This window comes from Entelurus aequoreus, linkage group LG06 (genome assembly GCF_033978785.1).
Source record: "Entelurus aequoreus isolate RoL-2023_Sb linkage group LG06, RoL_Eaeq_v1.1, whole genome shotgun sequence".
Lineage (NCBI taxonomy): Eukaryota > Metazoa > Chordata > Actinopteri > Syngnathiformes > Syngnathidae > Entelurus > Entelurus aequoreus.
The window spans coordinates 16,577,117-16,602,340 of record NC_084736.1 but is presented as its reverse complement, the minus strand read 5'-3'; the positions used below and the strand labels follow the sequence as shown (position 1 = coordinate 16,602,340).

Genomic DNA, 25,224 nt, shown 5'->3' with positions numbered 1-25,224 from the left:
CATTTTGCCAAGAAAGTCATAAATCATATAGTCTATAATTATTCAATTCTAACCAAGATTTAATTTTAGTCATTAGCGTCCCAATACTTTTGTCCAGTGTTAGTCCTTAGCGTCCCAATACTTTTGTCGAGTGTTAGTCATTAGCGTCACAATACTTTTGTCCATTGTTAGTCCTTAGTGTCCCAATACTTTAGTCCAGTGTAAGGCCTAAGTGTCCCAATACTTTTGTCCAGTGTTAGTCCTTAGTGTCCCAATACTTTTGTCCAGTGTTAAGTCCTAGGTGTCCCAATACTTTTGTCGAGTGTTAGTCATTAGCGTCCCAATACTTTTGTCCAGTGTTAGTCCTTAGCGTCCCAATACTTTTGTCCAGTGGTAGTCCTAAGTGTCCCAATACTTTTGTCCAGTGTTGGTCCTTAGTGTCCCAAAACTTTTGTCCAGTGTTAGTCGTAGGTGTCCCAATACTTTTGTCGAGTGTTGGTCCTTAGTGTCCCAAAACTTTTGTCCAGTGTTAGTCGTAGGTGTCCCAATACTTTTGTCCAGTGTTAGTCCTTAGTGTCCCAATACTTTTGTCCAGTGATAGTCCTTAGTGTCCCAAAACTTGTGCCCGATAATCAACTTGACTTTGAACACACCGCACACGAGCGAATGAAGCGTATACTTACTCAACAGCCATACATGTCACACTTAAGGGTGGCAGTATGAACAATGCCAACACTGTCATAAACATGTGCCATATAGTGAAACCACACTAAACAACAATGACAAACATATTTTGGAAGAATATTTGCACCGCAACACAACATAAACACTACAGAACAAATTCCCAGAATTCCCTGCAGCACCAACTCTTCCGGGACGCTACAATATAAACAAACGCCGTTGGTGGATCTACACCTAACATCCACTATAATCATACCACGTACAATAGCGAATCTAGTCGATACTACTATGATTACATCACTATTTTTTAACATTTTTTTTATTTATATTATGTTTATAAACTCAGGAAATATGTCCCTGGACACGTGAGGACTTTGAATATGACCAATGTATGATCCTGTAACGACTTGGTATCGGATTGATACCCAAATTTGTGGTATCATCCAAATTAATGTAAAGTATCAATCAACCGAAGAATAAGTGATTATTACATTTTAACAGAAGTGTAGATAGAACATGTTGAAACAGAAAATAACCAGATATTAACAGTAAATGAACGAGTAGATTAATATTTCATTTTCTACCACTTGTCCTTCATAATTTTGACAAAATAATAGAATAATAAATGACACAATATGTTACTGCATATGTCAGCAGATAAATTAGGAGCCTTTGTTTGTTTACTTACTACTAAAAGACAAGTTGTCTTGTATGTTTACTATTTTATTTAAGGACAAAATTGCAATAAGAAACATATTTAATGTACCCTAAGATTTTTGTGTTAAAATAAAGCCAATAATGCAATTTTTTGTGGTCCCCTTTATTTAGAAAAGTACCAAAATACTTTTGTTACCGGTACCAAAATATTGGTATCGGGACAACACTAATACACACATACCGAGCACACACTGGCAGAAATGTAGATCGGCGCCTACGCAATGGGATACAATGAGAAACCTTGGAGAGGACCACAGATGTGGGAACCCCCCCTGCCCCCCTGGGCGACTGGTGCAATGGATGTCGAGTGGATCTAGTTAATAGTGTGAGAGTACTATTATAAGTACATCCAGCGGCGGCCGCAGACACCCGAAGTCTCGCCCACTCTAAGCCGCGGCCCCTGAAGGACGTGCCGACAACGGTAATGAAGCGTGTGTTAAACGGAAGTGAGACACAAGACATTGATACAACGTTGATTTAGTTTAAAACAACGTTGCAAAATAGTTGTATTTGTAAATTGAGACAACGTTGATGTCCAACGTTGGATCCATGTTGTTGGTTGGAAAATGATGAAATCAACATCACAACCTAACATTGAATAAACATTGTCAAAAAGCATGTTGTAGAATTTTGGTTGGGAAATGACCAAAATTCAATCAATCAATCAATCAATCAATGTTTATTTATATAGCCCTAAATCACAAGTGTCTCAAAGGGCTGTACAAGCCACAACGACATCCTCGGTACAGAGCCCACAAATCAACATCAAAACCCAACATTGATTAAACGTCGTCAACAAGCATGTTGTTTTTAACGTTATGTTGAGTGGAATGCGCTCCCAACAGGTATAAAAGAAAGGGCATCTCTATCCTCCTTCAAAACCGCAATAAAAGTTCACCTCCAGGCAGCTACAACCCTAAACTAACACCCTCCGCGGATTGCTAATAATCAAATGTAAACAATCAAATGCAGATACATTTTCTAATGCCTTCAGATCTCTCTCTCTCTCTCTCTCTCCACTACTTGCTGTCCATATCCTACCCCCCCCCCCCTCCACACCCCTGATTGTAAATAATGTAAATAATTCATTGTGATTATCTTGTGTGATGACTGTATTATGATGATAGTATATATCTAATAGTATATATCTGTATCATGAATCAATTTAAGTGGACCCCGACTTAAACAAGTTGAAAAACTTATTCGGGTGTTACCATTTAGTGGTCAATTGTACGGAATATGTACTTCACTGTGCAACCTACTAACAAAAGTCTCAATAAATCAATCAAAAAAGTTGCTCAACGTCAGGATCTAATTCAACAAGTTCCCAACATTGTTTTAATGTCTTGTGCCAGCTAGGAATACTTAAACACAGCAAACAGAAAAAAATAAAATTGAAAATAAATTTGTGTTACATATAATCAGCCGAAGAAGCTATACATACAACAACCATGGTCCGTTGCATCAGCCATCTTGGATCATGTTACAAATCAAATGTCCACTCTCGCGTTGTCAGCGCCACTGTGGGCATGTCTTGGAATGGAATGATATTTATTGTCATTGCACAAGTACAACAACAAATTGTTTTCGGCACAAACCCGATCAAGATTAGACAAACAGGGTTACTGAAAAGGAATGGTGGGGGAGGATGAGTAAAACTGATGGAGTGAGAAAAAAAACTTGAGACCAAAGCACATATAGATATTACAACATACAGCTCGAGACGAGGGTAAAGGGGGTGCGGGGATCCGGCCCGAAGCTGCCAGCAACTAGGGGCGCTGCTTCGTGTTCCAACATATCACGTGGGGCAAAGGTGTGGGTGTGTGCATATCCCCATTGTTCAGGGTGTTGTGTCCATTGGCCTGAAGTCTCTCTCTTCAGGCATTACGAGCAAAGTTAAACTCCCAGGTGTTGTTGGAGGAAGGGAGGGATTTCAGAGCAGCTATCACTGCGATGTCCTTCAGGGGATGTTTTCAGAACAGCCTTGCTCTGTTGAGAGCAGCGTCAAAGGCCATTTGACGGAGTCGAATCGTAGCTGAGCATTGTTGTTTTCCAAACCAGCGGACAGACCCTCACAGCCTTTGAGCTTCTTGAACAGCTGCCATCGTCTTTCGAATTTGACGATACGCCAAAGCAATACCCAGCCCAATCAGCAGATGCCCTGCGATCACAGTTCCAAATAGATAGATGTCTTCCTCGTCCTCGACGGCAAGCACAGAGAGGCACGTGATTCTCCATCTCTCCCACGAGTCTCTCACCTACCCCGCAGCGATAGTTCAGTCAGGGCATGCAGGCTCCCCCGAAGCACTTTTCCTTATCAATTGAGTCGAGAGTCCAGCTTATCAATTCCATGTTAGGTGTTAAGATTTCGGAGGATAGCCCAGACAAAGAGGCTCATAAAAGTATAGACAAGACAAGGCACAGAGGCAAGCGGGCAGAAACAGAGAGGGAGGCCAAATGCCAAGAGAGAAAGGCACGGTTAAGACACGGTTCGCTTCCGTCGTGGTCACCCCTGTGGGCGCAACTTAGAGTGTCTGCGGTTGCAGCTAAACCCATCTCAACACAACAGGTGGCAACGCTGCGTAGTTTAACTACAGTTCCCAGTAGCGTAGCGTCGCTCCTTTTTGAAGCAGTAGCAATTCTAGACCCATGCAAATCCACGGGAGGGTGGTGTTGGGGACGGGGACGAAAACATACAGAGAAAGTAAATGATAGTTGTTTGGATTACGTATGATGAGTCACGATCGGCTAAGGTATGGGGCAAAACATTACGGGAGACAAGATAGGGCGGGTTATCAAACCTCGGAAGCAAAATAAATAGCCCACAGCCGTGGCAGAAAGCACATGATTCGAGGGTCTCTCCTGGGATGAGATCATGAGAGTATTTACTGCAGGGGTGTAAACGCAAACGGAATGTAAAAAGATGTCAACCACTTTAGGAGGGCTTGCACTCCGGCTTAAACGGAGAATTTTGATGCACGGTTTACGGCTTTTTTTTGTTTAAATAACCATGTTTCTTCCAAGGTGCATCATCATGATCCATGGTCCGGATCATGTTTTGTTTAAATTTAGGATTCCCTTGTTTCTGTTTCAGCACCCCTGTGTGTGTTCCTCGTTGCCATGGGTGCTGATTATGTTCACCTGCCTCTGGTTAGTGGGCGGGACTAGAGAGCTATTTAGTCCTGCCTCTGGCTGTTTTGTTTGCTTCATGCAACAAGTTACGTTGGTTTCTTGCTCCTTACTCCTTTGCTAGTATTTTCTATTGCTTCCACATTCCTATGTTTTCTATTTTTGCCTAGTGATGACTAACCATTTTTCTTACCTGCACGCTGCATAACCATGTGACCCCAGCGTAACATCATGTCTGCCATGTTTGTGAATTTTTGTTGCTGCTGGACCATAATCCAGTTCAAAAGTTCTTCCATTTATATTCTACTTCCTCCTACATTCCAGTGAGAACATGTCCATCTGTGTTTGTGATGCAGCGCTAGTTCAAAAGTGTGTTTATGAGGGGCGGCTTACAAGGTGACGTCTGCAGCCGACCTGACCTGCATGGCGATTAGACAGCGACCAACAGTCGCCACTCTTCTTTCTCTCAGCAAACTTTTCATGCACAAAAAAGAGCAACAGAGTGGAGCCTCTGTCCTACATAGGAGTGTATCGTCCCAGTTGTGTATGATTTATCTCCTGGGGGTCTGCTCTCAATACTGGCCCACATCGCAAACACACTAAAAAAAATTCTACATGCTTAAAACGTCAATCAAACTTTTCATGATTAACTAGAAACGCACTCAGAGAGCATAAACACACAGCTTTTAACATAAACTTAAGGGAACATAATAGTAATAAATCAAATCAGCCCCAAAATCAAATCACATTTCTGACATTTCCTAAAAGTCTGATGTAAATCGGCCCATAACTTTTTGAGATATATACAGCCAAAAAAAAAAAGGAATGGAGTGAACCCTCTTGTCAGTCATCCACCTTCAATGCTTCTTAATTATTGTATGTTACACACCCCACATACAAAAAGAAAGCATTTCCCACCCCCCTCCACACCCCACTCTCCGCCATGACTATTAATAGTACAATTTGTCTATAAAATTGTTATAAGTACACCTCTGCATAACATTGTTGTGGCGCATGGGTCGCATGTTGGCGTGTTCCCGAGATGCAGAAAACAGGCTAGGCGGCATGCAGGTAAAAAGTTATTAAATAGGAAAAGGTTGGGAAAGGCTCTGAAAGCACCGGGAAGGCTCTGCTAAACAAAACTAAACTGATCAGGTTACAAAACAACAAAACGGAATGCTGGAGAACAGCAAAAACTCACTCGATAGGCAGGGGAATCGTCCACATTCAATATATTCACTCATGACAAAGTCCAGACAGCAAATTGGTGGCCAAGACTTAACTTAAACAGTCCTGATTGACAATACAAAACAGGTGCCGGGAACAGCGCTCGCTCTAAGACAGCCGTGAAGGTGCAGCAGGAAACAAAAAAACGCGCAGGACAGGAACTAAGCATTAAACATGGAAAAAAAAAAACACAAACTCAGACATGACTTGTCATAACAATTGTAAATTGTAAATGTAACATTAAAGACAACAACAAATACAAATGTATAGATCATCTTCTAACAAAGAATAACTTTATTACTATTGTTTTTAGTATGTAACAAAAAATATTTAGTGTATAAATGTTCTTGAAAATCAAAAAATGGTATCCTTATATAACCTATAAAGATTTTTTGGACCAACTTAAGCCATTTAATACAAAAAATTAAATAAATACATTTATACAGTTATACAGCAACATTAATACAGGAGCACAATAAATACAACATTTTAACTGCAGGTAAGAATATGATTTATTGTCCATAAATCCCCCAAAATAGAAGATATAAACAAAAGAGACGCATGCCGAACGCACGGGGAGCAAAGGAACTAGCTAGCGCGAAAGCTTAGCATATAAACAAGAATCCAGAATCATAGAAGCAGGGAATCATCGAACGCAACGGTTGCACGGGAGCAAATAAGAAAGCCAGCCAGTGTGTGGCGAAAAACAGGAATAAGTCGCTCTCTGATTAGTGCCCAGGAGCAGGTGAGCGTCCCGAACACTAATCAGAGGCAGGTGAAAACAATCTGCAGTCATGGCAACTAAAACGCAAACCTAGAGGTGCTCAAAACAGGAAATGAGGGAGTCAAAACATGATCCGGGAAGTGGCCTGCAGTGTAAACATAGTCTCTGTCTCTGTGGGTGGAGGCGGGGCCACTAGCATACACACACACACACACACACACACACACACACACACACACACACACACACACACACACACACACACACACACACACACACACACACACACACACACACACACACACACACACACACACACACACACACAAGTAAACGTATAGTACCGTTTCTGTTCCCATTTCGGATATTTTCTAAAAAAGTTTCATACAAATGTGTTGCTAACTTTTGAAGCTATTTTTCTAACTACTTAACTAACTAACCGACAGATGAACCAACAGCAACGATGACGTAACCTCAACCTGGATGGTGGATGATCCATTTTGGCACGTTGAGGAACTCACGCAGATATTTTTCTGCGAGACGGACAAAATGACGCCGCACATTTTCTTCATCGTCCTTCTTTATTACCCCTCTGCTACTTTGAAATTGGACATTTCAGTCCTCCCCCCCGCTGTGGTCTCACCAGACAACCCCCTCCCCCCCACCTTCTTGAAATATCTTCCAGCATCTATACTGGGTCTTTATCTTCCCCCCTGCTGGGAGCTCAGCTGTACGTGGGCACACTTTATAATTAGTCGTCCTAAAGGTGTCCTCTGCAGACACGTTTAAAAAAAAAAAGAAAAATGTTCATCCTGGCATGAGCCAAAAACCGGATGACGCATTCAGGACCCAGGTTGTTTACTCACTGCAGTTCCAGGTCGTTGTGCTCCTGAGGCAAGAAACCGTAGAGCGCCACGTAGGTGTGGATGGAGTGCACCTCGATGCGTTTGGGGGTCACCTGGACACGGAAAGGAGGGCGTTAGACAAATACGGACATGACAGATGGACGAACATGCACACTTCACCTCGGCGGGGGTCTCAACTTGACTCTCGTCTTCCTCCTTGTCCACCTCCACGTCCTGTGCAGCCAAATCTGGACCTGGAAGTAGTTTTTTTTTTGTATAATTACTGTACTTAAAGGAAGCAACGTGGGTAATTATGCACAAATATAGCAGGTAAGGTTGTATTTTTGCCTCACGCCCCACTTAAAGCGTGAGTGAAGAATGCACTACCGACCTGATAAGTCCGAAAGAGAAAGAGATGATGCAGTATAGTGTTGTAACTAGAGATGTCCGATAATATCGGACTGCCGATATTATCGGCCGATAAATGCTTTAAAATGTAATATCGGAAATTATCGGTATCGGTTTCAATAAGTAAAATGTATGACTTTTTAAAACGCCGCTGTGTACACGGACGTAGGGAGAAGTACAGAGCGTCAATAAACCTTAAAGGCACTGCCTTTGCATGCCGGCCCAGTCACATAATATCTACGGCTTTTCACACACACAAGTGAATTCATGGCATACTTGGTCAACAGCCATACAGGTCACATTGAGGGTGACCATATAAACAACTTTAACACTGTTACAAATATGCGCCACACTGTGAACCCACACCAAACAAGAATGACAAACACATTTCGGGAGAACATCCGCACCGTAACACAACATAAACACAACAGAACAAATACCCAGAACCCCTTGCAGTACTAACTCTTCCGGGACGCTACAATATACACCCCCCGCAACCCCCCCCCCACCTCACCCTCCTCATGCTCTCTCAGGGAGAGCATGTCCCAAATTCCAAGCTGCTGTTTTGAGGCATGTTAAAAAAAAATAATGCACTTTGTGACTTCAATAATAAATATGGCAGTGCCATGTTGGCATTTTTTTCCATAACTTGAGTTGATTTATTTTGGAAAACCTTGTTACATTGTTTAAAGCATCCAGCGGGGCATCACAACAAAAATTAGGCATAATAATGTGTTAATTCCACGACTGTATATATTGGTATCGGTTGATATCGGAATCGGTAATTAAGAGTTGGACAATATCGGAATATCGGATATCGGCAAAAAACCCATTATTGGACATCTCTAGGTGGATCTACACCTGACATCCACTGTAATGATACCAAGTACAAGAGTGTATCTAGTCAATACTACTATTATTACATCGATATTTTTTATCGTCACAAAATCTTTTTTCCTTTTTATAAAAATTCATATTATGTTTATAAACTCAGGAAATATGTCCCTGGACACATGAGGACATTGAATATGACCAATGTATGATCCTGTGACTACTTGGTATCGGATTAATACTCAAATGTGTGGTATCATCCAAAACTAATGTAAAGTATCAAACAACAAAAGAATAAGTGATTATTACATTTTAACAGAATTGTAGATAGACCATGTTAAAAGAGAAAGTAATAATACATTTTTACAGCTTGTCCCTCATAATTTTGACAAATGATAAATGACACAATATGTTACTGCATACGTCAGCAGCAAAATTAGGAGCCTTTGTTTGCTTACTTATACTACTAAAAGACAAGTTGTCTTGTATGTTCATTATTTTATTTAAGGACAAAAATGTTCTTAGACTGCAATAGGAAACATATGTTTAATGTACTGTAAGATTTATTGTTAAAATAAAGCCAATAATGCTATTTTTTTGTAGTCCCCCTTATCTAGACAAGTACCGAAAAGTAGCGATAGGTACTAAAATATTGGTATCGGGACAACACTACTTAAGTCACACGCAGGATTCTCACAGGAATGAGGCAAAAATACAACCTTACCAACCGTACATGTGTTTAAAGAGATGTGTGTGTTTACCCGCTGTTTCCGGAGGGATCTCCTCTTCCATGCTGGACTGCCTCACCTGGCTCTCCTCACTCACCTCACCCTTATCAATACAAAGTACAGGTGTGTTCATTGGGGGTTTTGGACCGACACAAGAAAAACAAAAATCAGTTTTTACTCTCAAGGGCGCAAAGTATATATCCTCGCTACACATAAGTGACCCTCCAGACCATTGGGGGGCAGCACAATAAAAGCAGGTCCTGAAAGACGGCAGTTTAGAATAGAGGTGTCCAAAGTGCGGCCAGCTGCTGATTTCTTTTAACGTTCTAATAATGCCATTACAAAACAAACATTAAAAAGTGAAATAAAAGAACAAACAGATGAAAAGTAACAAGTAAAAAGTAGCAATGTTAACTCTAATAACACAAATCTGCCCCGCAGGCTGTTTTTGTTTTTTAAGCTGTCATTGCTCAAAAAATAATAATCAAAACAAATGTTGTTACGAATTATTCACCTATTCAAGGCTCCAATTACTTCCAATCAAATATTGCACTTTGAAATATATTTTGGAGGAAATAATGCATATTTTGACAAAAAAAAGCATTTTCTGTGACTAAAAGGGCATAAAACAAAAACAACAACATACAATCTACAGAGAGAGCAGTGATTTTTAAACTGTGTGTCAAATAATCACTTAATGAAATATTCACACACAGTGTTACTGTTCAAACTGTGTGTAATGTTACAGTGGCCAAAAATATCAATATAAAACCTCTGCCTTGTTTCTCATGAATATTCAGGCCTACTACGCTACTGTATTTTAATGTTGGTCATTATGGTGGTACGGGAGCGAAGAGTTTTCTGAGGCGGTACTGGGTGAAAAAAGTTTAAAAAACACTGATTGAGAGTTTAAGTGTTGAAAGTAAAAAAAATACCTAAACAATTCTGTATGACACTTGGATCCCTGAGAATTTTAGTGGTATTAAAAATAAAAAAAATAAAACTGTCATAGCTCAAAAAATAATGATGAATAAAAATCAGAGTTAAGAATTATTGACCTCTTTAAGGCTTCAATTACTAACTTTGAAAATCTTTTTTTTGTTGTTGTGTTTTTACTATAAAAAATAAGGGTTTTATTAAACAAAAAGGGCAAAAAACATTGTAAAAAAAACTTTATATCGACAGAGAGATCTAAAGTTGATCTAGAGATTTAAGTGTCGGGAAAAAAATATACCGTATTTTTCGGAGTATAAGTCGATCAAGAGTATAAATCGCATCGGCCAAAAATGCATAATAAAGAAGGAAAAAAACATATAAGTCGCACTGGAGTATAAGTCACATTTTGGGGGGAAATTTATTTGATAAAACCCAACACCAAGAACAGACATTTGAAAGGCAATTTAAAATAAATAAAGAATAGTGAACAACAGGCTGAATAAGTGTACGTTATATGAGGCATAAATAACCAACTGAGAACGTGCCTGGTATGTTAACGTAACATATTATGGTAAGAGTCATTCAAATAACTATAACATATAGAACATGCTATACGTTTACCAAACAATCTGCCACTCCTAATCGCTAAATCCCATGAAATCTTATACGTCTAGTCTCTTACGTGAATGAGCTAAACAATATTATATGATATTTTACGGTAATGTGTTAATAATTTCACACATAAGTCGCTCCTGAGTATAAGTCGCACCCCCGGCCAAACTATGAAAAAAACTGTGACTTATAGTCCGAAAAATACGGTATATATATATCTTAACATTTTTATGACTCAGATCCGAACTTGAGAGGAACCCTAAATACTAATGTTAATGTGGTCCTAATACTAATGCTATTTAGCACATCCGGTAAATACAAACCGTCGACGAGCTTGCAAGTATGCTGCCTAGTGGCTGTGATGCCACTTTTGGACTCATTACCACCTCGTAAGGCACAAAGTGGTATTACATGTTGAACATGCAGTTAGAATACAACTTCAGTAGTTATCTTTCCAGCAAAAAAATACATCAAATAAATTTAAAAAAATCAAATTCAACATTTTATTTTTAATTAAGTTGGCTTTTGAGAAAAGCCTCCATATACTAAAACAGATATATATTTTTTATGTATGTTTCCAAGGATGCTTTGCTTCCTGGCACGTAGTGTTTACAGGTGCTGCCATGCAAACTTTATCTCCACCACACAGCATGCACGTAACCGCCCACGGCGCTGCTCGGGTCTTACCAGGCTGCGCGTCGGCGACTCCGACAGGCTGCCGAAACTGGAGCGGCTCATCTGCGCCAGTGACGTCCCGAAACGCAAGGCGGCGTAAACAGGGTCCACTCGTGCCCGCACCGCCTCTGCAAGCAGACAATTATACCATGAGTCATGCACATGTTCATTAAACATTATGATTGGGAATATTGGACCGGTACCAATCCGGGTAAAAATAGGGAGGGAGTCTAAATATAGCGAGGGTGACCCACTTTAGTTGGAAGAGAGAACTACTGCCAAAAGTTAAAACTGCAGGCAAACGTTAAAATGGACATACAGCTTTTACTGACTGAAAAGAAGCCACGTGCACAATAAACATTTATCCATGAAAGTACAAAGAAAAGTCGCACAATGCACATCCGTTACAAGAAAGTACATTTCCAGCTTTATTCGTATGCTTTTACGTCATGAAAATGAGATTAGCACTGCCCTAAATTGTATTTTGGCTGTGGTTTTTTTTACCAAGTCAACGAGGTAAATGAGCTAATTATGGCTGGGAATTCCGCATTAGAGGCAGGCGGAGAAGTGCCCTGACCGATGGCGCCATGCCTAAAAAGGCATCAAAATAATGACTCTAGATCAGTGTTTTTCAACCTTTTTGGAGCCAAGGCACATTTTTTGCGTTGAAAAAATCCGGAGGCACACCACCAGCAGAAATCATTAAAAAACAAAACTCAGTTGACAGTAAAAAGTCGTTGTCGCAATTGTTGGATATGACTTTAAACCATAACCAAGCGTGCATCACTATAGCTCTTGTCTCAAAGTAGGTGTACTGTCACCACCTGTCACATCACGCCGTGACTCATTTGGAGTTTTTCGCTATTTTGCTGTGTGTAGTGTTTTAGTACTTGTCTTGCGCTCCTATTTTGGTGACTTTTTCTCTTTTTTTGGTATTTTCCTGTAGCAGTTTCATGTCTTCCTTTGAGCGATATTTCCCGCATCTACTTTGTTTTAGCAATCAAGAATATTTCAGTTGTTTTTATCCTTCTTTGTGGGGACATTGTTGATTGTCATGTCATGTTCGGATGAACATTGTGGACGGCGTCTTTGCTCCACAGTAAGTCTTTGCTGTTGTCCAGCATTCTATTTTTGTTTACTTTGCAGCCAGTTCAGTTTTAGTTTCGTTCTGCATAGCCTTCCCTAAGCTTCAATGCCTTTTCTTAGGGGCACTCACCTTTTGTTTATTTTTGGTTTAGCAATACACACCGTTTTACCTGCACATTGCCTCCCGCTGTTTCCGACATCTACAAAGCAATTAGCTACCGGCTGCCACCTACTGATATGGAAGAGTAATACACGGTTACTCTGTCGAGCTCATTAAATGACGTAACAGACTACATTGAATGACATGGTGGGCCACATTAAATGATGTGATGGACCACATTAAATGAAGTTTCGGACTACATTGAATGACGTAACAGACCACATTATATGATGTGACGGACCGAATTAAATGACATGACGGACCACGTTGAATGACATGGCGGGCCACTTTAAAAGACGTGATGGACCACATTAAATGATGTGACGGATCACATTAAATGACCTGACGGACCACTTTAAACGATGTGATGGACCACATCAAATGATGTGGTGGACCACTTTAAACGATGTGATGGACCACATTAAACGATGTGATGGATCACATTAAATGATGCGGCGGGCCACATAAAACATTTTTTGTGAGATGAAGGTTTACGAGATACATTTTAAAAAAAATAGTTTCCTTAGTGTGAGCGTGTCTATTTGTGCTACTGACAACTCTCCAAGTCCTTTCTCTGCACTGTGTGGCAGCTGAGCTTTTTCTTGTCAAGTAAACAGCATTTTTAAATGAAATAGAAAAATAGCATATGGGACACACGATGGTCGCCCACGAATGCTGCCTAGCAACAGCTGGCCGGGCATACATGTGACCAGGATGTATTACTTTATTTCCATCCATCCATTCATTATGATAGTGTTGCATCTGACCAGTCTTCCTCTCAGGGAATTAAAGTCACTGGTCAATCCCAAATTCTTTAGATTACATATATGCTGAGTAAGAAGGACCATCAAGACAGAGTAGGAATACTATCAAGTTTTACTAAAGCTTTAGGAGACCAGTTCAATCGTCCTTTCATATCGACATCTCGAAATGGTCTAACATTTAAACGGCAAGAGACAATTTATTGAATACGAAAACAGTCCCCCCCCCAGAAAGGAATGCCTCCCCCTTCCCCAACACTGATAAGATAAGGAGGGGGATGCATATCTTTCACATTCCAATGCCTCAAACACTACACAGACATCTGCAGACAAAGAAAAACAAGTATACAGAGTATCGATGGAAAAATACTAGCTGCTCCAAACATGACTATGAATAAAGAAAGAACTCTTAAACGTATATGCATTCTCCACAATAGTAAATATATAAACAGTACATTCCACAATAAATATAAATGCCTTCATTTGGGGAATTACCTACTGCTACATTGTATACTTTCATGTCAGTGCAGGACAAAACGCATTAGGTGCAGGTGGAGAAGTGCCCCACCAGATAAAGAAATATATGCATAGTAGCGACTTAATCATGAGATTAATGCTAATAAATGACTGAAAATTGTTGGTTTGCACCATTTGAGTCACTCTGGCATCGATGGAAGCATCCACACCCGGAGAATGAAAAATGGTGTGTTCATCATTCCTCCGTGAGGCTTTCTTGCATTTTGTTACGTCGAGGCCTCGGCGTGAGTTTGTCAGGTGGTCGTCTCAGCTGGCCCTGGCAGAGACCGAGGCGTCATGACGCTGTGTGTGTGTGTGGTGTAGGTTAATTGTGCCCTCCTTGGCGGGCGCTAAGAAGAAGTGACAGCACGAGGCGCTAACATTGATTTAACGCAGCAGCTGCATGTTGGACACAGGTGCTGAGACCCAGCATCGTCACACAGTATGGCGGCCTGGTTAAGCACGGGGGGATTCCAGTCAGGTGTTTTTTCACCGCTGCTGCTGATTGTGTATTTGCTGCAAGCCATTGCGCGCTGCTTTGTTGATACTTTGTCTTCGGCAAGAGGGAGCAATAACAAAGAATGGCCTTATCTACGCCTCGGCTCCTTCTTGTTGTGCAGCACGCAGCTATTTGAATGTGTTGTGCAAGTCAATCCCTGAACTAAAAGTTTGATGCCAAGCAGCAAAGCACAAGATTATTGCGGACTATAATACATCATCAGCCTCCTTTGTGAATGTGGCGTGTGTCATTACTGTGACGTCGTCCCAAACACGGCTCTAAAATATTGCTATACATTGTACACCGCAATGTACTTTGGAACCAGCCAGCTATGAATTATGGGAAATGTAGTTGGAATGGACTGTGTGACTTTGCAAGCCTGTTCTCAAGAGCACTGGCACTGTTTTTTAGTAGAAAACTAACATTTTGAAGTGGTTGCTTTTAAAAGCCTTGACACTATTTAGCGGTGAAGTAAATGACACCTCAGTATTGACAGTGCACTGATAGTATGTTAGTGTTTGGATGAAAACAATTCATTACATTTGACCTGCAAATAAAATGAATATTTAGCAAATGCAATTTTTGTTGCAGAAAGAAATGTGAACTGTGCAACTCGCGTTCCCAGGCCAGCCGGGAGACATAGTCTTCCCAACGTGTCCTGGGTCTTCCCCGTGGCCTTCTACCGGTCCCTAGCGAGGCGTTTGGGTGGCATCCTTACCAGATGCCCGAACCACCTCATCTGGCTCCTCTCGATGTGGAGGAGCAGCGGCTTTACTTTGAGCTCCCCCCGCATGGCAGAGCTTCTCACCCTATCTCTAAGGGAGAGCCCCGCCACCCGGCGGAGGAAGCTCATTTCGGCCGCTTGCACCCGTGATCTTGTCCTTTTGGTCATAACCCAAAGCTCATGACCATAGGTGAGGATGGCAACGTAGATCGACCGGTAAATTGAGAGCTTTGCCTTCCGGCTCAGCTCCTTCTTCACCACAATGGATCGATACATCGTCCGCATTACTGAAGACGCCGCACCGATCGGCCTGTCGATCTCACGATCCACTCTTCCCTCACTCGTGAACAAGACTCCGAGGTACTTGAACTCCTCCACTTGGGGCAGCGTCTCCTCTCCAACACGGAGATGGCACTCCACCCTTTTCCGGGTGAGAACCATGGACTCGGACTTGGAGGTGCTGATTCTCATCCCAGTCGCTTCACACTCGGCTGCGAACCGATCCAGTGAGAGCTGAAGATCCTGGCCAGATGAAGCCATCAGGACCACATCATCTGCAAAAAGCAGAGACCTAATCCTGCAGCCACCAAACCAGATCCCCTCAACGCCCTGACTGCGCCTAGAAATTCTGTCCATAAAAGTTATGAACAGAATCGGTGACAAAGGGCAACTTTGGCGGAGTCCAACCTTCACTGGAAACGTGTCCGACTTACTGCCGGCAATGCGGACCAAGCTCTGACACTGATCGTACGCCATACTCTCTGAGCACTCCCCACAGGACTTCCCGAAAGACATGGTGGAATGCCTTCTCCAAGTCCACAAAGCACATGTAGACTGGTTGGGCAAACTCCCATGCACCCTCAAGAACCCTGCCGAGAGTATAGAGCTGGTCCACAGTTCCACGACCAGGACGAAAACCACAATGTTCCTCCTGAATCCGAGGTTCGACTATCCGGTGTAGCCTCCTCTCCAGTACACCTGAATAGACCTTACCGGGAAGGCTGAGGAGTGTGATCCCACGATAGTTGGAACACACCCTCCGGTTCTCCTTCTTAAAGAGAGGAACCACCACCCCGGTACCGCCCCCGATGTCCGCGCGATGCTGCAGAGTCTTGTCAACCAAGACAGCCCCACAGCATCCAGAGCCTTAAGGAACTCCGGGCGGATCGCATCCACCCCCGGGGCCTTGCCACCAAGGAGCTTTTTAACTACCTCAGCAACCTCAGCCCCAGAAATAGGAGAGCCCACCACAGATTCCCCAGGCACTGCTTCCTCATAGGAAGACGTGTTGGTGGGATTGAGGAGGTCTTCGAAGTATTCCCTCCACCGATCCACAACATCCGCAGTCGAGGTAAGCAGAACACCATCCTCACCATACACGGTGTTGACAGTGCACTGCTTCCCCTTCCTGAGGCGGCAGATGGTGGTCCAGAATCGCTTCGAAGCCGTCCGGAAGTCGTTTTCCATGGCTTCCCCAAACTCGTCTCATGTCCGAGTTTTTGCCTCCGCGACCTCTGAAGTCGCACACCGATTGGCCTGTCGGTACCTGTCCGCTGCCTCGGCAGAACAAGACAAAACTTGGCAGACAGCTCTGACCGCACTTGGTCAACCTGCTGCCAACAAGGAAGAGATTGCCGTCACACAACAGCAGGAAAAACAGAGTTAAAAAACTTTTTTAACCCATGGGCCGTTAGGATATTACATTTGTTCCAATAGCTTACACTTTTTTTCCACTGTTGCACTGCTGTTTGTACTGGTATTTATGTATTAATTTTTACATGTTAAGAAGACTTAGTGGCCCTGTGATGAGGTGGCGACTTGTCCAGGGTGTACCCCGCCTTCCGCCCGAATGCAGCTGAGATAGGCTCCAGCGACCCCAAAAAGGGACAAGCGGTAGAAAATGGATGGATGGGAAGAAGACTTAGTCTTGTATTTCAACTGCAGATAACAGAGAAGCCACCTGTATTTTCGTCATACTTTCATGTTTGATGACAATAAAGCCTTCTTTTCTTATTAATTATACTCTATTTTATTCTATTTTATTGTGTCCACAGTTTGTCCCTGGAACAGATTATTTCTATTTTCTTTATTTTCCTCGGGAGAAATTGACTTAAGGAAAAACGTATCAAAAAACTGGTGCATTCTTTACGTTTCCTTGTAAAGTTGTGTTATTAATTCATAAATATGTTATGTGAAAATGCCCTAATATTATTGAATTTAAATTGTGGCAATAAAGTATTTTGGTAACACTTCAGTATGAGGAACATATTCACCATTAATTAGTTGTTTATTGACATGGGCGGTATAGCTCGGTTGGTAGAGTGGCCGCGCCAGCAACTTGAGAGTTCCAGGTTTGATCCCCGCTTCCGTCATCCGAGTCCCTACCGTCATCCTAGTCACTACCGTTGTGTCCTTGGGCAAGACACTTTACCCACCTGCTCCCAGTGCCACCCACACTGGTTTAAATGTAACTTAGATATTGGGTTTCACTATGTAAAGCGCTTTGAGTGACTAGAGAAAAAGGCTATATAAATATAATTCACTTCACTTCACATGCAAATTAGTAACATAGTGGCTCTTAATTAGTCATTATTAAGTACTTATTAATGCCTTATTCTGCATGGCCTTATTATACAACAACCCTAACCCTAACCCCTAACCAAATAACTCTAAATTAAGTCTTTGTCACTTTGAATATGTTCCCTTAGTGTCCAAATAACTCTTAATTAAGTCTTTGTTACTTAGAATATGTTCCTCATACTAAAGTGTAACCAGTATATTTTATGCAAAGTTTTTGTAACACTTTAGTATGGGGAACATATTCACCATTAATTAGTTGCTTATTAAAGTAAAAAAGACTTAATTTAGACTTATTTGGACACTAGAGGAACATATAAGGGTTAGGGTTAGGGTTACTAATAAGCAATAATTCTGAAGTTATTGAGGGAAGACTCTTAGTTAATGGCTTACTGGTTGTATAATAAGGCCATGCAGAATAAGGCATTAATAAGTACTTAATAATGATTAATTAACCCTTGTGTAATGTTCATATTGTTGTTACTCAGCCAGCGTTTGAGGGTTCTGATGGACCCGTTGCATTTTGTGGCTTTTAATGCCTCACAATCAAACACTTTTATGTTAAAATACTGAATAGATGTTTATTGGGATAAGGTAAACATCTGTTCAGTATTTTAACATAAAATGCAACGGGTCCCTCAGACCCACAAACGCTGGCTGAGTAACAACAATATGAACGTTGCACGGAAAATTTTTCTGCCAGTTTCTGCATCCCAAAAGGATTCTTCTTTTGTGTTTCTGCACCTGCGGTTCCCACACAAGGTTGCAACATTGTTTGTCAACACTATGTGCTCTCATTTTCTCGCACATTTGACCCTCTGATGTTCTGTGTACCTACACGCTGTCCTCCTCCTGTCTAGGCCTGCTGTGTGTGTGTGTGTGTGTGTGTGTGTTTGCTCTGTGTGTGTGTGTGTGTGTGTGTGTGTGTGTGTGTGTGTGTGTGTGTGTGTGTGTGTGTGTGTGTGTGTGTGTGTGTGTGTGTGTGTGTGTGTGTGTGTGTGTGTGGTACACAGAACATCAATTTCCACACTTCTATTAGCCCCGGGTCCAGTGGACCCGGACATCTTATATGTAATAGAAATGTGTAGGAGGGGTGTATGGTGTGTGGTCATTAAATATGTAGTCTGATATATGTTCTTCACAGAAAATGAGCCAAAGTCAGTGAGTCTCAGTTTGAAAAATTAATTAATTGTATCATTTTTCTTGTAATAAAGAACGAAAACGGGCCCCACAGACCCGAACACCACACAAGGGCCAATATGTTACTAATTTGCATGTTAATAAGCAACTAATTAGTGGTGAATATGTGTTCCCCATACTAAAGTGTTACCGGCTTACTGGTTGTATAATAACGCCATGCAGAATAAGGCCTTGATATGTACTTAATAATGACTAATTAAGAGCCAATATGTTACTAATTTGCATGTTATTAAGCAACTAATTAATGGTGACTATGTGTTCCCCATACTAAAGTGTTACCGGCTTACTGGTTGTATAATAAGGCCATGCAGAAAAAGGCATTAATAAGTACTTAATAATGACTAATTAAGAGCCAATATGTTACTAATTTGCATGTTAATAAGCAACTAATTAATGGTGAATATGTTCCCCATACTAAAGTGTTACCGGCTTACTGGTTGTATTATAAGGCCATGCAGAATAAGGCATTAGTAAGTACTTAATAATGACTAATTAAGAGCCAATATGTTACTAATTTGCATGTTAATAAACAACTAATTAATGGTGAATATGTGTTCCCCATACTAAAGTGTTACCGGCTTACTGGTTGTATAATAAGGCCATGCAGAATAAGGCCTTAATAAGTACTTAATAATGACTAATTAAGAACCAATATGTTACTAATTTGCATGTTAATAAGCAACTAATTAATGGTGAATATGTGTTCCCCATACTAAAGTGTTACCGGCTTACTGGTTGTATAATAAGGCCATGCAGAATAAGGCCTTAATAAGTACTTAATAATGACTAATTAAGAGCCAATATGTTACTAATTTGCATGTTAATAAACAACTAATTAATGGTGAATATGTGTTCCCCATACTTAAGTGTTACCGGCTTACTGGTTGTATAATAAGGCCATGCAGAATAAGGCCTTAATAAGTACTTAATGATTACTAATTAAGAGCCAATATGTTACTAATTTGCATGTTAATAAGCAACTAATTAATGGTGACTATGTGTTCCCCATACTAAAGTGTTACCGGCTTACTGGTTGTATAATAAGGCCATGCAGAATAAGGCATTAATAAGTACTTAATAATGACTAATTAAGAGCCAATATGTTACTAATTTGCATGTTAATAAACAACTAATTAATGGTGAATATGTTCCCCATACTAAAGTGTTACCAAAGTTTTGTTTGTGCAGCAGGAGGACTTGAATACTTTTGCAAAGTGCGCCTGTGTTGTTGGAAGTGCGGTTTATAAACAGTATGTTGAAAAAGAAAGCCAATAATGTCAATTTGTGGTTAAATTATGCAATCTTGTGAATTGTTGTACTGGCAGGTCCAGCCGGCCTTGTTGTTTTTCCAAATAATTCCTTTTACGATGCCCACGCTGGGAGTCATTTTGCCCGTAATTCGGCGCAACGTACAAGCAATCTGGTGCAACAACAACAATACCAACAAGAGACACACACGCTCACCTTGGCTCGGCTGCACTTCCTTGACGACGGCCAGTTGGTCAGTGACCAGCACGGGCGAGCTGAAGTTTCGCTTGAAGGCGCCAGACTAATGGAGGGGAGAAAAGAACATAATGCTTTTTCAGTTTCCATTACTCCCAGTTTCAGGGCTGAGCTGATGGACACTAATGTCCCCACGTTGCAACCACTCGGGGACATTAAGGGAGTCGTTCAAATAGACGTACTGGACATGTGAGCTGCATCCAAACATCCTGGACATGAAGCGGCAGCACACACACACACACACGTAAACACGCACGCACACACACACACACACACACACACACACACGCTCACGTGATTGCACAAGGCTGCAATTTCACACTGAATTAAACACAAAAGCGTCGCAGCTGAATTTCGGGTCTTGTCGCTGCCTTGACTTGCAAATGAGCCACTCTGTCACATTATGTGGAGAGAAGACACTCGCAAGGTAATCATGGATTCCTTTGTTCCCGCCAAGAAGCCGGCGTTCGCGGAGGGATCGTTCCCACCTCTCCGTGCCCCTCTTCAAGGCATGCCTCCTAAAATGGCATTCTGTATGCTAATCGCCGGTCTGACAAACGATAAATGTTTGGCTGAAAATAAACACTGCATGAGGATAAAAGTATAGGGTATCAATTAGAGCAGGGGTGCCAAACTCCTTTTTGTTTAGGGCCACCTCGCAATAATGGCTGCCACATTAAAGGCCTACTGAAACCCACTACTACGGACCACGCAGTCTGATAGTTTATATATCAATGATGAAATCTTAACATTGCAACACATGCCAATACGGCCGGGTTAACTTATAAAGTGCAATTTAAAATTTCCCGCCACACTTCCGGTTGAAAACGTCTAGATATGATGACGTATGCGCGTGACGTCAACGGTTGATACGGAAGTATTCGGACCCATTGAATCCAATACAAAAAAGCTCTGTTTTCATCCCAAAATTCCACAGTATTCTGGACATCTGTGTTGGTGAATCTTTTGCAATTTGTTTAATGAACAATGGAGACGGCAAAGAAGAAAGCTGTAGGTGCGATCGGTGTATTAGCGGCGGACTACAGCAACACAACCAGGAGGACTTTGAGGATAGCAGACGCGCTAGCCGAACGACTCCGGGCCGCCAACCGCATCGGTGATCGGGTGAAGTCCTTCATCGTAGCGTCAATCGCTGGAACGCAGGTGAGCACGGGTCGTGATGAGCAGATGAGAGCTGGCGTAGGTGCAGAGCTAATGTTTTTAGCATAGCTCTGTCGAGGTTCCGTAGCTAAGTTAGCTTCAATGGCGTCGTTAGCAACAGCATTGTTAAGCTTTGCCAAGCTGGAAAGGATTAACCGTGTAGTTACATGTCCAGAGTTTGGTAGTATTGTTGATCTTCTGTCTATCCTTCCAGTCAGGGACTTATTTGTTTTGTTTCTATATGCAGTAAAGCCCGATGCTATCACGTTAGCTCAGTAGCTAAAGAGCTTCACCGATGTATTGTCGTGGAGATAAAAGTCACTGTGAATGTCCATTTCGCGTTCTCGACTCTCATTTTCAAGAGGATATAGTATCCGAGGTGGTTTAAAATACAAATCCGGGATCCACAATAGAAAAAGGAGAGAGTGTGAAATCCAATGAACCCTTGTACCTAAGTTATGTTCAGAGCGAAAAAAGATACGTCCTGCACTGCACGCTAGTCCTTCACTTTCACGTTCCTCATCCACAAATCTTTCATCCTCGCTCAAATTAATGGGGTAATCATCGCTTTCTCGGTCCGAATCTCTCTTGCCGCTGGTGTAAACAATAGGAAAATATGAGCAGTCCTTCCTCCGGTGTCGTCACGCAAGGCTTTTTTTTATCAGAGACCAAACGTTGCGAACTTTATCGTCGTTGTTCTATACTAAATCCTTTCAGCAAAAATATGGCAATATCGTGAAATGATCAAGTATGACACATAGAATGGATCTGCTATCCCCGTTTAAATAAAAAAAAATTCATTTCAGTAGGCCTTTAATTGATGTGGCGAACCACGTTGAATGGTATGGCATACTATATTGAATGACATGGTGAGCCATGTTTAAGTGTCGTGATGGACCACGGAAAATGACGTGACATTGAATGACCTGACGGACCATATGAATGACATGGCGGGGCCACATTAAATGAGGTGATGGACCACGTTAAATGAGGTGATGGACAATGTTAAATGACGTTACGGCCCATATGAATGATATGGCGGGCCACTTAAATGAGGTGATGGACAATGTTAAATGGCGTTACGGACCATATGAATGATATGGCGGGCCACTTAAATGAGGTGATGGACAATGTTAAATGGCGTTACGGACCATATGAATGACATGACGGGCCACATTAAATGAGGTGATGAACCACATTGAATGACCTGACGGACCATATGAATGACATGGCGGGCCACATTAAATGAGGTGATGGACCACGTTAAATGAGGTGATGGACAATGTTAAATGACGTTACGGACCATATGAATGACATGGCGGGCCACTTTAAATGAGGTGATGGACAATACTAAATGACATCACGGACCATACGAATGACATGGTGGGCCACCTTAAATGAGGTAATGGACAATGTTAAATGATGTTACGGACCATATGAGTGACATGGCGGGCCACATCAAATGAGGTGATGGACCACATTAAATGAGGTGATGGACAATGTTAAATGGCGTTACGGACCATATGAATGACATGGAGGGCCACATTAAATGAGGTGATGGACCACATTGAATGACCTTGCGGACCATATGAATGACATGGCGGGCCACATTAAATGAGGTGATGGAGCACATTAAATGAGGCGATGGACAATGTTAAATGATGTTACGGACCATATGAATGACATAGTGGGCCACATTAAATGAGGTGATGGGCCACATTAAATGACGTGACAAACCATCTGAATGACATGGTGGGCCACATTAAATGACGTGACAGATCAAATTAAATGACGTGACAGACCATATGAATGACATGGTGGGCCACCTTAAATGAGGTGATGGACCACATTAAATGACGCGACAAACCATATGAATGACATGGTGGACCACCTTAAATGACGTGACAAACCACATTCAATGACATGGTGGGCCACATTAAATAGCGTGAAGGATCACGTTAAATGACTTGACAGACTACACTGAATGACATGGTGGGCCACATTAAATGATGTGATGCACCACATAAAATGATGTGGCGGACCATGTATATGTGTGTGTATATATATATATATATATATATATATATATATATATATATATATATATATATATATATATATATATATATATATATATATATATATATATATATATATATATATATATAAACACTACCGTTCAAAAGTTTGGGGTCACCCAAACAATTTTGTGCAATAGCCTTCATTTCTAAGAACAAGAATAGACTGTCGAGTTTCAGATGAAAGTTCTCTTTTTCTGGCCATTTTGAGCGTTTAATCGACCCCACAAATGTGATGCTCCAGAAACTCAATCTGCTCAAAGGAAGGTCAGTTTTGTAGCTTCTGTAACGAGCTAAACTGTTTTCAGATGTGTGAACATGATTGCACAAGGGTTTTCTAATCATCAATTAGCCTTCTGAGCCAATGAGCAAACACATTGTACCATTAGATCACTGGAGTGATAGTTGCTGGAAATGGGCCTCTATACACCTATGTAGATATTGCACCAAAAACCAGACATTTATATATATATATATATATATATATATATATATATATATATATATATATATATATATATATATATATATATATATATATATATATATATATATATATATATATATATATATATATATATATATATATATATATATATATATATGTGTATATATATGTGTATATATATATATATATATATATATATATATATATATATATACACATATACACATATACATATACACACATATATATATATATATATATATATATATATATATATATATATATATATATATATATATATACACATATACATATATATATATATATATATACACATATACATATACATATATATACATATATATACATATATATATATATATATATATATATATATATATATATATATATATATATATATATATATATATATATATATATATATATATATATATATATATATATATATAAATTCTCCATGAAGTCATAAAATTGCAAAAATATGACCTCAAATGATAGTATTGAAATTATCATTTGCTTCTCTTATGACAGATTTACATATTTTAATAAGAGTTTTAGTTGTTTATGTCCTTTTACAAAGTATTTAATAGCCGACTAATTCATTTAAATATTAATCATCAATCAAACAACATGTTAATTAATGAATTAATGTTCATCTATTTATATAAAAAAATTATTAATACACTTGTAAAATATAATCTTAAATAATAATATTGAAACTAATCCTCTATTTGGCTTATTGCAGATTTAGATTCTATGACCATTACATGTATTTATAGCTAATTACAAACTAAAATATTAATCAATACATTAATTAAAATAAGAAATTATGAATTATAAATTATGAATAAGTATTTATGCACTAAATTGTCCATGAATCAATCAATCAATCAATCAATGTTTATTTATATAGCCCTAAATCACAAAAGTCTGAAAGGGAATCGAGTCATACAATTGCAAAAATATGACTTTAAATAAAAATATTGAAATTATTTCTT

At 40.4% G+C, this 25,224-nt stretch overlaps 1 protein-coding gene across 3 annotated transcripts in view; it reads right to left on the bottom strand.

The window, feature by feature from the left end:
• Positions 1-25,224, bottom strand: part of LOC133651885 (SH3 and cysteine-rich domain-containing protein 2-like) — an 87,412-nt gene that overhangs the window by 8,155 nt on the left and 54,033 nt on the right. For all 3 annotated transcript variants that reach the window (XM_062050090.1, XM_062050089.1, XM_062050091.1), the window contains exons 4-8: positions 20,480-20,564; positions 11,505-11,620; positions 9,303-9,372; positions 7,483-7,556; positions 7,324-7,415 (exon numbers count right to left, since the gene is read on the bottom strand). In XM_062050090.1, coding sequence (XP_061906074.1) covers positions 7,324-7,415; positions 7,483-7,556; positions 9,303-9,372; positions 11,505-11,620; positions 20,480-20,564 — 437 coding nt within the window. The remainder of the gene's footprint in view (positions 1-7,323; positions 7,416-7,482; positions 7,557-9,302; positions 9,373-11,504; positions 11,621-20,479; positions 20,565-25,224) is intronic.